At 34.8% G+C, this 14705-nt stretch overlaps 1 protein-coding gene across 1 annotated transcript in view; it reads right to left on the reverse strand.

Moving 5' to 3' along the window:
- The window catches only part of LOC129230726 (dnaJ homolog subfamily C member 10-like), a 116118-nt gene that overhangs the window by 78094 nt on the left and 23319 nt on the right, over positions 1-14705 (reverse strand). The window contains exons 5-6 of the mRNA XM_054865149.1: positions 13280-13405; positions 12507-12672 (exon numbers count right to left, since the gene is read on the reverse strand). Coding sequence (XP_054721124.1) covers positions 12507-12672; positions 13280-13405 — 292 coding nt within the window. The remainder of the gene's footprint in view (positions 1-12506; positions 12673-13279; positions 13406-14705) is intronic.

A 14705-nucleotide genomic window follows, 5' to 3' on the forward strand; every position in this document is an offset into this window, starting at 1 on the left:
AATAGTCACAATAATGGTGTACTTTATCAGTAACAGCTGAAATCTTTCCTTTTTCAATATTAGTACAGGGGTCGATCCAGCGCCAAATTGGGGCCGCTTTGCGGCCCCTTCACAAAATTCCGCATGGCAAAAGCGGCCCCATTCACAAAATTCCGCATCGCAGAAGCGGCCCCATTCACAAAATTCCCCATCGCAAAAGCGGCCCCATTCACAAAATTCCGCGTCGTAAAAGCAGCCCCTTCACAAAAATTTATAAGAAGGCAGCCTTTTCACAATATTTTTTAACCGCAAATGTGTACGCATCTACGCGGGAGCCTCTTCCACCTTCCCCCATCTTATCTTTTTGCTTGCTGCGTGGGGTGTTTTTGCTTCAGAGCGTCAGAGGGGGGACGGGAGAGGGACACTTGTGATTGGTAGCTTGTTTTCAGGAAAATCCTAAATTTTACTTTGATTACGCAATATATATTTAGTATTAATTTGTGTTGAGTTTCAAAATCCAATTCTAAAATAACTTTACTTAAAATAAAATTATTTTACATGCTGTTTTTATATTTTTATTTCTTTTGAAGATCTTGATTTCCTTACATCCGCCATGGTAAACGAATTTTTCGCATTTTTGATGTTTACTGTACCTTGTTAAGAGGCAAACAAATAAAATTTCTTATATATTTATTAACATCATTAAATTGCAAAGTTTTAAACAAAATACCTACTCTGCAAGAACGTCAAAAGTCAAAAAATTAAACGCTGAATGCTGGTGCAGTATTATTTTGGGTTTTAATTACTTTTAAGTTTTTCAAACACATGCATGGAATCTTTAATGAGTATTTCACTTCTGTGTTAAGAAATATGTGATATCTTTGAGTCTGTTCATTTTGTATTTATTAGGAGTTATCATTACGTTCAGCAGCATGTGCAATTTTCATTGCTCTTAAAGTATTTGAGAGGGGCAAACAGGAAATCTGTTGTGAGACTTTCACCTTAAGAAAGTGTGCCTTGCATATGTATATTTGTAAAAAGCAATAAATGTAATGTATGTGTCAAATTACGAATAAAATGTTAAGGGTCTTACTTCCCCCCTCCCCCAGCGCATTTTCTCTTGACAGCTTTCAGGTATTCTTCAAGAACTTGCAATCACCCCTGAAATCTGTCTAAGGCTTTTCTATAACGATACGACAGCTAAAAATGCTTTAATGTAATCTTTTCCAAGAAAAAAATCACGAGAAGGTCTTTTTTACAAAAATAAAGAAAATTCACAAAAATATTTTGCTTTTTCACAAAAATAACGAAATTTCAAAAATATTTTGCCTTTTCACAAAATGGGGACCCAAAAAATAAAACCTGGATCGACCCCTGTAGTATATTGCAAAGCTATGCATTCACCATTACTTACATATGCCGCAACGAATCAAATTTCTTCTCTTTCAACTACAACGTGCACATCAATTACATGACAGGGGAAACTATCCAAGCTCAAAGGGAAAAGCAGTACAATGCATTTAAAAAGATTTGCTATTTTTTAATTTCTATACGATTAATCATTTTAATACCTAACCAATAATATACGATCTCTTAATTTTTAATAACCATTTGAAGTAGAGGCCTCTAATAAACGTAACTGACAGCCCACCAAAATCTGAGTTAAACACTAATTTAACAAACCGAGAAAGTCTTTAAAACTAAACCTATTCAGTTACATTAGGTAGTAATTTATAGGAGGCCCCGACTTCAAACTGTTATTAAAAATTAAAAGATTGTATATAATTGGTTAGGTATTAAAATAATTTATCATATAGTAATTAAAATCAGTGTTTATTTTATAATTGGGTGTTTAGTTGGTTTTTGTACTGGAATTGTAAAATGAATTTTATTTATACGTTTGGGTAAGAAATCGTATGTAAGTAAGACCAATTATTTTTTACTTTCTAATTCCTCTTTGCTTTTTGAAGCCGTTTTTTTTTTATTCGAAATTAATTTCTTTCTTTCCAATGTTAGTTGGTAACGCATAAGAGTACACATTTAAAACCACTGCTTCATATAAAAAGTTTTTTCTGAAGACACCTGAAGTATTTGAGGCATATGTCTTTTTATTATACTTCTGACTCGTCCCATGCCAATGCTGTGTAAGAAATCCTTCATCTTTAATGGACTAAGAGATTGGTGGTGGGTGGTTCAACAAAAGGCTCTAATGATTCAATGACAGCTGCCACGCTTGTGTTTTTATCCTTTCTAAGAGAAACCCAAACAAAAAGCAAGGGTAGTTGAAGGGCTAATTCATATTTGAGATATCTCGTAAATTATCGTTTGATTTGAAAACAGCAGCATTCTGGTCAAAAACTGGAAGAGTGAACTGAACGCTCATTTCTTAATAATAACCCATTTTTTCTTCTAAAGTTTAACTTCCCCAAAAGAATTTCCTAAAGTTGAAGGCAGTGATGTCGCAACACTTATGTTATGACTTGTTGCGTGTTTTCTTACAAGTCCAATAACTTCAACCAAGTTTATTTTTTCCATTTTATTCACAATCACAACACTACTATTATATACCACAACAAACAATACTACTAACACATATATATAACTATTTACCAATGTTGGGTTTAGTTTCCATAATTCCACTCGGATCCTTATTTGATCCGAGCCAACACATACGCGTCCTAACTACACGCAGTGTCCGTTTCATCTGATTGGAATTCCCCTTCGGATAGGGAAGATGTCCTTCAAATCCCCTGCGTAGGGATTATCCCTTTTCCTGTGGCTTAAGTTGTCACATCCTCCCGCCCCGAAATGAGTAATCCAGCCATTAACCAATACATGACGTATTTAAAATTTCAAAACCTTGAACACAAATTTCACAAATTAAATCACTTAATATATATTACCATTTTGAAAATACAACACTAACTATTTAACATTAAACTATTATTTACTAAACAACAACAATATTAAATTTAACACAACCATACAACCAGTTACTCACAATGTATTCATTCATTGGCTTCGATTTCCAAATTATACAACAGTTGAATTGGGCGTCTGATTATCCCAGAAGATGTTTTTAAAGTCACTGATCTTACCTTCTTGTCACGCCCCTTGTGAACTTCAATGACTCTTCCAAGCTTCTATAACTGCCTGGGTGTTTTCTCTTCCCCTATTAACACTACATCATCAATATTAAATTCAGTTTTAACATTTATTGGTTTACAAACATTTGCACCCCTTAACTGAAGAAGATATTCCGTTTGAAATCTTTTCCAAAAGTTATTTAGTATTTTTTCTCTATATAGAAATCTTTTGATTAGCTCCTTTTTACCTTTAACTAATTCAAATTTTGCATTGCCGGACCAATCTGGCAATGCAGTCAATCTTCTTCCAGTTAAGAAGTTAGCAGGAGTGAGAGGGAATGGTTCATGAGGTTCGTTATAAACATATGTTAATGGTCTCGAATTAATTATAGATTCGATTTCTGCTAAAATAGTTTGCAATTCCTCGAATAAAACCAACGCTCTTCCCAAAATTTTTCTCAACGTGATCTTAGTGATACGAACCATTCTCTCCCAGTATCCTCCCCACCATGCAGTCCGTTCAACTATATATTGGCATGCGATTCCCTTTTTTCCAAAATAATTTTGCACCATAGGATCAGTAATGTTCGAATACAGTTTTTTCAGTTCTATTTCTGCACTCTTGAAAGTTAGTGCATTGTCCGAGTTCACAATTCTACATACACATCTTCGGGATATGAACCGCCTGAATGCGAGTAGAAAATGTTCCGTGCTTAAGCTAGACACTACTTCTAGGTGTATTGCTCGCGTAACAGCGCACGTGAATAAGGCAATGTAATTTTTATCATGGTCCTTTGTATACAGTGGTCCCGCGAAATCTATTCCCACGATTTCGAAGGCATTTGAGGCAATTGTTCGATTAAGTGGCAATGGAGCTGTTACCTGGTTACCTGGTTTGACTTTAAACCGTTTACACTTCATGCATTTATTCAAGGTTGATTTCACAGCTTGCCTTCCACGTAAAATCCAGAATCGCTCTCTTATCTGTGTGAGCGTATCTGAAACACCAGAGTGAAACAAGTTTTTGTGCTCATTAAATATCAAAAGTTCCGTAAATTTGGTTTTGTTGAGAATAATTATGGGATGTCTTGACTGAAAATCAATGTCCGAGTTCTGAAGTCTACCTCTGACAGCGATTAAATCATCTGACGTCAAAATCGGATTAAAACTATATAGCTTGGAACTAGGACTAATCGGTTCTTTATTCTTTAGCTGAGAATATTCTTTCTCAAATTCACTTTGCTGAACAGTTCGAATCCAATACCTTTCTGCGTCTGTCATTTCGTTGGCCGTAATACTTCCCGTTTTCATTTCGTTAGTAGCTCTACAGTTTTTGATGAATCTCATGACGTAACTTGTTATTCTTAATACTTTATTTAAGTCACTGTAATTTTCCAGATTCAGCAAAGGTTGAGAGGATTCAATGTTCGTTTGTAAGGTTACAACGCTTCGCTTCCTCTCTTCAGCACAATGAACATCAATGTCAACATTAGAACTTTCCATGTTACATGACATGTCCAGCTCACTGAGCCAAGCCGGTCCATAGAACCACACTTTATCATTGACTAAGGCTTGAACTCTGATTCCTCTCGTAAGTTTGTCAGATGGATTATCTTTTCCGTTGCAAAAAAACAAATTCGATGGATTTGTTTTCGTTTGAATCTCCTTTACACGGTTTCTAACAAACTGCTTCACTCATCAGCATTTCCCTTGATCCAATGGAGACATATCTGCGAATCAGTCCAAAAGAAAATCTTCTGTTTCTCTAGCTTGTGGAACGTATCTTGCAAGTAAGATCCCAACCTTGAAGAAATTAATGCACCCATTAATTCCAATCGTGGGAGAGTCAACCCTTTTAATGGGGCTACTCGAGATTTCGCTATCATAAATTTTGTTAAATATCCATCCCCGTGTTTCATTCGAAAGTAAGCCACGCATCCATAGCACTTTGGGCTTGCGTCTGAAAATATATGAACTTCTGATGCTCCCCACTCAAAATCAGTGAAATATAACCTGGGAATTTTTATGTTTTCTATTTCGTCTACTTCACTTAGCCATTCCATAAATGTACACTTTATTTCAAAAGGAACGCTTTCATCCCATGATATACCACTTTCCCATATCGCTTGCAATAACAGCTTTATTCGTACTGTAAACGGATTCAACATGCCTATAGGATCAAAAAGCATACCACATGCTGCTAAAATGACTCGTTTTGTTATCCGTTTAGTGTCTTTAAATTTCTCAAACTGATGGATGTCTAATTTCAATTTCAAATTATCTTCTATGTTGTCCCATATTAGACCCAGAATTTTAAGAGGTACTCCTCGTTCTTCGGAAGTATTTCGAAAGTCTATGTGGTCGTTTTTCCACGCTTCATTGAGAATTGACAAATTGGAAACCCATCTTCGTAAGTTCATGCTAGCTTGGCTTAGTATAAATATCATATCTTTACTTAATTTCAAAGCATCCTCTGGGTCTGAAGATCCGTTGATGAGATCGTCTACGTAAAGATTGCGGAGCATCTCACACGCGCGTGGGTACTCTTCTTCATATTTACGCAAGTGCAGCCGCAAAATTCCTGCCAACAAAAATTAACTGCACTTTACGCCAAAGGTTACTCTTGCATATTTCAGAACCTCGATATTACTAGGGCTGAGATCGAGGATAGGACCATTTTTCTTTACCCATAAAAACTTTAAGAACTCCCTATCTTCCTCAGCTATTCCTATCTCTAAAAATGCGCGCTGAATGTCCGCACAAAATGCTATCTTGTGTAATCTAAATCTTAATATAATACTAAGCAAATCGGTATTTAAATCCGGCCCGCTTTCTAGACAATCATTCAACGATAATTCTCCCTTGCGTTTAGACGAAGCGTCAAATACTATCCTAACCTTCGAAGTATCCTTCTGTTCGCGTACTACTGAGTGATGCGGAAGAAAATATCCTGTGCTTGTTCTTTGATCTAAGTTCTTTGCTACGCGTTCAACGATACCGTCCCTTATGTGTTCTTCAATAATTTCATTGTACCTGGAACACAGTTCCTTATTTTTTCTTAATGTGTTTCCTAAACTAAACAAACGACGTTTAGCAATTTCAAAATTACTGCTTAATTGTGTACAGTTCCCTTTCCATAACAGCCGAGTTTCATATCTTTTGTTTGTATAAGTCGTGTTTCGCTCAAATGATTCTAAAACGTCTTTATCCGACAGACTTGCCTCCTTTTCCATATTTATCCCAATTGCTTCCATTGACCATAATTTTTCAATTCTATCACTATCCAACTCCTCATTTTTCGCAAATAAATGATTCACCATTGATATCTGACGATTTGATTCCTCATCTTTTCCCTGAAGCAAAAATCCAAAAATGCTATCAACCGCAATCAACCTCCTACTAATTCTTATGTTCCTTTCCCCCAAAATTTCAGCGATGTAATCCGAACCGATCAAAACATGAATTTTGTCATTTGGATAACTACTAATATCTGCTAACTCAATGCCTTTTGTCAAAGCGGTGTTCTTTGCCCATTGAGAAGGAATTTTAATATGTGCTAATGTAATGCAATCAATCACTACTGCTCTGATTTTTATTTTCCGATTATTATCCTTCGCGTTTCTCAAAGTTACTTCCACAATATCATAACTGCGCGTTTTCGAGTTTTCATTTCCAAATGTGTGAATACTTAACGATTCTTTATTTACCGCCTTTAAACCCAATGCCCTCGTAACTTCACTCAAGATGAAAGACATATTAGCACCCGAGTCCGCCATACATCGTAATAAATGACTATTAGTTCCTGGTTCTGTTTTAACCATAGCCGAAAAGGTCTGCAACAAGATCGAATTGCTAGTCTTTTTTATTTCGTTTTTACTAGACGAGAATGATACCATTGAGGCAATGTGGTTTTCCCCCTGTCCCTCTTGATGCGGCGGTACTTCTCCAGTTGACTGGGGTGATCTATCTATTATTCCATTCTGCTTCTCGCATATGAGAGAGTTATGGTAAAAGGAATTACAGTGCTTACACTTCAGAAATTTACGATCGCAGAATCTTCTCAAGTGATTTTGAAAACAGATAAAACATAGACCCTTAGTCATTAATGCCTTTTTCTTCTCACTAACACCCAATGCGCAATCATGATTCATATGATTTTGAAGGCAGAATATACATTTCTGACTACACAAGTACCCATTAAACGATGATGAATTAAAGTTCCGTCTCTGATTGAAACTACCCCTGGTATCATGTTCGAATTTCCGAGGCCAAGGCTGATTATCATTAACATGAGTAGCTAAAACTTCAGCAGTAGATTTATGGGTAGAATATTCATTTCGTTTCGAATTCGAATAAAATGTCTTATTCGGAGAGCCTGTGTCGTTAATTTTGTTCTGTGATGAATATTCCTTCATATTGGCATTTTTTGGATTAGCTAATATTAGTGCAGTTTCCCTACATTCTACTTCCATTCTTATAAAGTCCCCTAAACCCATAATGTCAAATAATTCGTTTGTTTTGCGATTCCTATTGTAACTTAAATTTAATTCTTCTGGCAATTTCTGCAGAATTACTGGACATAATAAATTCCCGTACGTTCCTGTAGCAACGCCTAACGATTTTAGTGATCTTATTTGCACTTCTATTGCATCATACATTTTTCGCAACCCTATTACATTAGCACATGATTTAACTGAATCTACAAGCAAAAGCTTATGCATATGAGATGACATTATTATGTCTGAGCGCCCAAACCGTTCCTTTAACAAGTTTATTGATTCATCGTAGTTTTGATCTGTCAGAGAAAAACCTGATACCGCACTACGCGCAACACCTCCCAAATACGATTTAAGATACGTAAATTTTTCCACCTTTGACAATGCGTGGTTATTATGAACCGCGACTTCAAAAGAATTCCAAAAATCTAGGAAATAACTACAATCTCCATAAAATGTTCGGATATTTAATTTCGGAAGTTTAACTACGTTTCTGGTTTCACTTCTGAACGACACATTATTAAGTGCCGCAGCCGCCGTTTGAACATTTTCCTCCGCATCAACAGTTACCTGTTCAATCCTCCTATTCATCTGAATTCCCACTCCCGCTCGTGGTCTATCACATAAAATGTCCAAGTGCTTTTCAATTTTAGATTTCATTTCGTTTACTTTATCTTTATATTCTTCACTCGTCTCTATATCTGCTAGCATATCCTCAATTTCAATTTTTGATTGTATTTCTTCATCACGAGTAATTACAGCTTTTAATTTTTCTAAGAGCTGAGATTTTAGGTTCAAAAGCTCATCAATCTTATCTTCCTTCGAATAATCATCCGAATTGATTTCTATTTCTAATGTGGTCTCTATTTTTGTCAAATGTTTTGTTAAGGAAATTCTTAGCCCTTTACGGAGCTCTTTTAATCTAGCAAGATCCATGATAAATTTAAACAATATTAGCAATTTAAATTGGGAAAAAATGAGCCTACCTCAATCTCAGCCTATTCGTGTATCCAACTCGAATTTGTGGGAATCCAATGCTAAGTTTTGTCCTTTTATGTCCAAAATTACTTATATAATCACATCCGGGTCACCATAATTTTGTCGCAACACTTATGTTACGACTTGTTGCGTGTTTTCTTACAAGTCCAATAACTTCAACCAAGTTTATTTTTTCCATTTTATTCACAATCACAACACTACTATTATATACCACAACAAACAATACTACTAACACATATATACAACTATTTACCAATGTTGGGTTTAGTTTCCATAATTCCACTCGGATCCTTATTTGATCCGAGCCAACACATACGCTTCTTAACTACACGCAGTGTCCGTTTCATCTGATTGGAATTCCCCTTCGGATAGGGAAGATGCCCTTCAAATCCCCTGCGTAGGGATTATCCCTTTTCCTGTGGCTTAAGTTGCCACAAGTGATGTTTCACCAACATTTTTTCCACTGTCACATAATTATACGGAAATATAATTTTTAAAAAAAAATCATTTTCAAGTAAATATTTGCTACCTAAAATGCACAAAAAAAAAACATTCTGAGATAATAATGATCTTTTTATTAAAAAAGTTTGGAACGATTTTTGACGAATGTCTATCGTTACTGTGAGTGTTTTTTTTTCTTTTGAATTCACTTAATATTATAAAAGGAATTTGGAGCCACATTACTATTTATGGTAGTTTCAAAGTATTAAACAGATCAGCATTGAATTTTCACACCAAAAATTTTGCATTTCAGACAAAAAACCCAATTTGCAGATCATATATGTTTATAGCTTTTTATGAAGAAATGTCAGTAAAGCACAAGCACCAATTCAAACATACATATCACTTTTACAACTGTAAAATAACAACTATTGACTAATATATGAGGGGAAGTATTTTTTTAAAAATACCCCAAAAAATGTTAAAAATTATTTATTTTAGTAGCAAATGCGTTCTGCTGCAAGTTACATAGAACACAGAAATTTCAGATTTTGGTGCAAAAACAAATGTTAGAAAAAATTTATTGGTTATTTTAAGCTATGTAACGAAACAATGTTACTTCTAAGGGCTACAGTATTTTTCAGAACTAGAAAATTTTCATTTTTGACCGAGTTATGAGGAAAACCAAAAGTACTGGGCGGCTATCTTTGATCCAACATTTTGGATAGAAGCTCACATGGGAACTTAGGGGATTTTTCAGAATTTGTTCTACACATGTTCAGGAACTAATCCTGAAAAATTCAGTTAATTATAAATTTGTGGTGCATCAACCCTAATTTTGGCCTAAATTTACTGGGCTAATAGGCCATCTTGGTGAATAAATATTTCAGCAATTTATTCATATAATAATAGCTACAGCAAGGGTGCTCATGTGTGTGCAGGGGGGGGGGACATGAGGACGATTATGTCACAGAAACTTTTGGAGAAATTACTTTAGAGAAAGAATTTAAGTCTTTATTTCTGAGTCCCAATTCTCGGAAGAAAAGGGGGCTTGATAAAATAAAAGGGTGCTTTCGCACTTGAGAAAATGGACTTCCCTTACTATATTTATTTGTATGTTGAGTTCTGCAATAGAGAAAAGTCATTTTGAAAGGTAAATGTTAAAGTAGTTTATCCCAATAATGATTGCTAAAGGAGGGATATGCCCATGGGGAAGGGGGGGGATGAGGCAGACTATGAAACTGAAATTATCAGACATGTTATTTTAAAGGGATTTTACTGTCTTTAACAGAGGATCCTGTTTTTTTTAGGGGAGCTTGGTAAAATAGAGGGGGGAAACGCACTTGGAAAGAATTGGCACCCCTAGCTATAAAAGTCATCGGAAATCTTGATTATTAAATATTTCCGTAATTTATTCTCATAATAATAGCTAAATTAGGGATGCCCATGCATGGGTGGGCGGGTGTGGGGGGGGGTGGGGTACTGAGACAGACTTTATCATTGAAAATTTTAATGAAGTTATTTTAAACGAATTTTACTCTCTTTTATGAGAGGTCATGTTAATTTTCAGGGAGAAGGAGAATTCATTAAAATTGTGGGGGTCATCTTTGTTTTGGGGGGGGGGGACTTGGACCTATATCTATGCATGTCAAGGTCTGCAATTGATAAAAGCTCTCAATCATCTTGATATACATAAGTAGTATTCCAGTAATTTTTTGTAATAATATTCCTTACAGCGACACTTCCCCGCTCACGTGGTGAGGGAGGTCACAGCACTGAACAAATTGTTAAAATTTTTACAAATGGTGTTTGAAAAATTTCAAGTCTTTATGAAACAGATTAGTGAATCGCATTTTTAAAGGGAAAGGGCGTGCCCTATATAATTTTGAGGCTGAGGGGGGGTAACACCCATATTTAAATCATCTGCACATTAAATTTGTTTTTCCTTTACATAATTTGCAAAAACCATACAAGTTCTAATGCAAGTTCATTTTCGATTTTCTGCGAAAATCGAAGTTTTCCAAAAAACCGGAAATCTTAATATATGCTACTATAATTCTGCAACCTATGTTTGATAAGTCATATAAAATAAACTATTGGATCCTTGAAGGAAAAAGACATAACTCCTCTAGTTCCGCTACCATTTCGAAAGAAAACGCAATCGGTATTTCCTTGATAGCAAACGCGTAATCGTCGAAATCGAAAGACATGCAAACGTCTTCACTTCTCGATGTCCGTAACTAACCTACAATGTCCGAAGTTCTCAGATGTGTGGAATTATTCATTCAATCGAACAAATTCCGTCTCTTGGATTCTATCTGTATTTCTAAGTGCAACAAGTGAATTCTCTTACGGCAACCCTGGTTTCAAGAATTCAACTCGGCGCCGAGTAGCATTCTAGAAAATGCTTGTAGCGCCACAATTGGCGAGATACAATTTTTTTGTTCAGCAAAGCATGAAAATACTCGAAATTTTTGCTCGTAATCATAACGGAAAAAGAAATGAGAATCCGTAAAATTTCTGGAAAATTTGAAAGAGTTGGCAGATATGATCCACTCGTTAAGCACAAAGAATTATGAATAAATATGTATTTTGACGTCATTATTTCAATTAGTTCTTAGGTAAGTCTGGTCAGAGGATATATCAGACAGATTGAAATCTGAATATTGTTACCGCAGTAATAAATATATATCAATATATTACGGTACACCGGTATATCGCCCAGCCTTAGGAAGCTCACATATAAACTTAGGATTGATGTTTTAAGATTTATTCTACATGCTATGAGGAATTAATTCTAAAAATATTTCTTAATTATAAATTAGGGGGTGCAAAAAACCATAAATTTACTAGGCTATAAGCAGCCCCACTAGAAAGGGGATAAAAAGTAGTAGTGCGTTAAACTTAGATGTTTCTTTTTTGGAGGGGAATGTGGCTCTACTGTCTCTGGTGAGTGATACATGAACCATATTTAAGCATTTTAAGGACATTAAAAGGAAAAAGTACAAAACATTACAATAACTGAACCAGTTGATCTACCTATATAGTACGGTTGACTCATTGTAGTAGGTTAATGTACAAAAAGGCTACATAAAAAGAACCTTGTGATCTAACTATCCCAAACTCCATGAAAAATTCTGGTCTGGTCGCACCACTGACCATCATTAACTTAATTTATTTTTCAAAATCATAATTAATGATTTTATTTTGAAATCATAAAAGCAATCCTTTTGATATTAAAATGGTTGTAAGCAGGACTGTGGAGTAAGAGTCAGACTAATTTTAGGGTAAAGAAAAGAGCTGGAGTCGGGAGTTGATGGTTTAAAATTTCAAGATTAGGAGTTGGTCAATTCCTCCAAAGTACGCAACTCTGTCAGTGCTTGATGGAGCTGGATTTGGACTATTTGTAGGGTAAAGGAGTCGAAAGCTCCAAAATTTACGGAGTCGGAGTCGTAAAACTATACACAGTAAAAATGAACAGAAATATGAGTTTTAACATACATACCGAAGCCTTTGCAAACAAATATTAACCATGGCTTCTTTGAATTTTCTGTAGCTGTGGTCTTTTTAAGAAAATTGGATGATGTTAACTTGATAACATGATTTGGTAGTTTCTGCAAAACATATTCTATCATAGCTTCTGTTTCTTTAGAACCATGATACTTTTCATCCTGAATATTAGAAAAAAAATACAGATCACATTTAAAACAAGATTTTAAAAAATAATTTTAAAAAAATTGCAGCACATAATAACGATTTTGTTTGAATTTATGGATAATAATTTTGTAGGCTTTAAACATTTATTTAGCTGACCATCTTAACTTCTGAAACACAAAGTTTTACATATTTTGTCTATAAAAACCAGTTTCTATCCTACATATTCAGAAGTTTACAAATTCTAACACCTAAAAGAGTAAAATCAGAAATAACAACGTCAAAAAGCACAAATTGCAGATTACTGCAAACACGTATTTTGGCATTACGAAGAACACCTTTTTTCAATGTAAAAGAAATAAGCTTATGGATGAAAAGACATCTGACAAAAGTTTTTGTCAGTTTAGCTTAAATTACCACAACTATTTTACACAAAATACAACTGTAAGAAGAGTGGCAGGGAAAACCATTCTAGGTTTTTATAACTTTATGTGACTCACACTTTTTTTAGCTGTTCTGACCTCTTCATAATTTGCATTATCACAGCATTATTAATGACTCAATTTTGATCACATTGTTTTCATCATACATTAACCACATCATCATTAGAAATCATTAACTTACATTGGGATAAAACATTAAAGATGGGTAGGAGTAAATGTTCCGTGCACGACACAGACCCCAATCTTCTTCACAATTAACAGCACCAATTCGAATCACACCTTTTAATTCCCGAGCTAATTCTCTCCACTAAGAAATAAAAATATTGTTAAGTAAAAAGTAAACCATGTAAAGAAATTACATATAAAATTAAAAAGGAAAAAACTTTCAATTAAAAACATGAAACTCATACTGAACTTAGATACACAATTTTTATATTACATATTTGATTTATATCATTTCAATAATCATATATTTATTTATTGAGCAGAGTTTTGCATTCTTCATACGTAAATCATATTTAGAATCATAGATGGTATAAAACGTTTGTCAAATTTTTTGATGTTTTAGTGTTACAAAAAGCACATCTTCTTTAATTTTAGAAACTCAAAATAGTAATGAAACAAATAGTATTTGCCCAAAGGGGCTGTCCATAAATGATGTCACTTTTTTAGCCTACTTTCCCAGTAAAAGTCAGAAAAAGAAGAAAAAAGCATGAAAGAAGGCTTAATGCATCTTAAAAATATCGTGAAAAACAAAAAAAAGTCAAAAATAAATAAAATAATTAAATAAATATTGAAAAATTAAAAATTGGAAAGTAGGGTATTGAGATGGGGAAAAATGTCTGTCGGTCTGTCTGTCTGTCGGTCTGTCTGTCTGTCGGTCTGTCTGTCGGTCTGTCTGTCTGTCCCCCCCTAATAACTTTTGAATGAATAGTCCGATTCTAACAAACTTTTTTTTGTTCGAACGATCTTGGCGAGGACACCTCATTCCCATATTTCACTTTTTGATTTGAACTATTTTTTGTTCAATTTTGAACAGTTCAAAAAAACTTAACATTAGCGCCTACGGGGAAATTCAAGGCAATTCCGAACTGTGAGGCGAATTTGCTTCAAACAAGATTTGTAGGAAAAAGATTTTGATGAAAAACTTGTGTATAAACTATCTTTTTGATTTGAACAATTTTCCGTTCAATTTTGAACAGTTCAAATCCCTTAACAATAGTGCCTACTGGGAAACTGAAAGTCAATGTAGATTCCGTACTTGAAGGCGGATTTACTTCAAACAAATTTTGTTGGAAATAACTCTTGACGCCAAACTCCAGACTTCGACTCCGAGAATTTAGGGGCACTTGACTCCGACTCCTGTGCCCGACAATTAATCGGACTCCGACTCCCCAACTTTGACTCTGACTTCGTAGTTTTGGCAAAAACTTATACGCGGTGGACAAATGACTGACTCCGATTCTTAAATATTCGACTCCGACTCCTTTATCTCAAAATGAGATTGACTCCGACTCCGCAGCTATGGTTTTAACTGTGAAATAATTATTGTTGATATGACTTGTTTTTATTTTTACGCTAAAGTTTCAATTTAGGTACTCAGTTTT

This window comes from Uloborus diversus, chromosome 1, assembly GCF_026930045.1.
Source record: "Uloborus diversus isolate 005 chromosome 1, Udiv.v.3.1, whole genome shotgun sequence".
Classification (NCBI taxonomy): Eukaryota; Metazoa; Arthropoda; class Arachnida; order Araneae; family Uloboridae; genus Uloborus; species Uloborus diversus.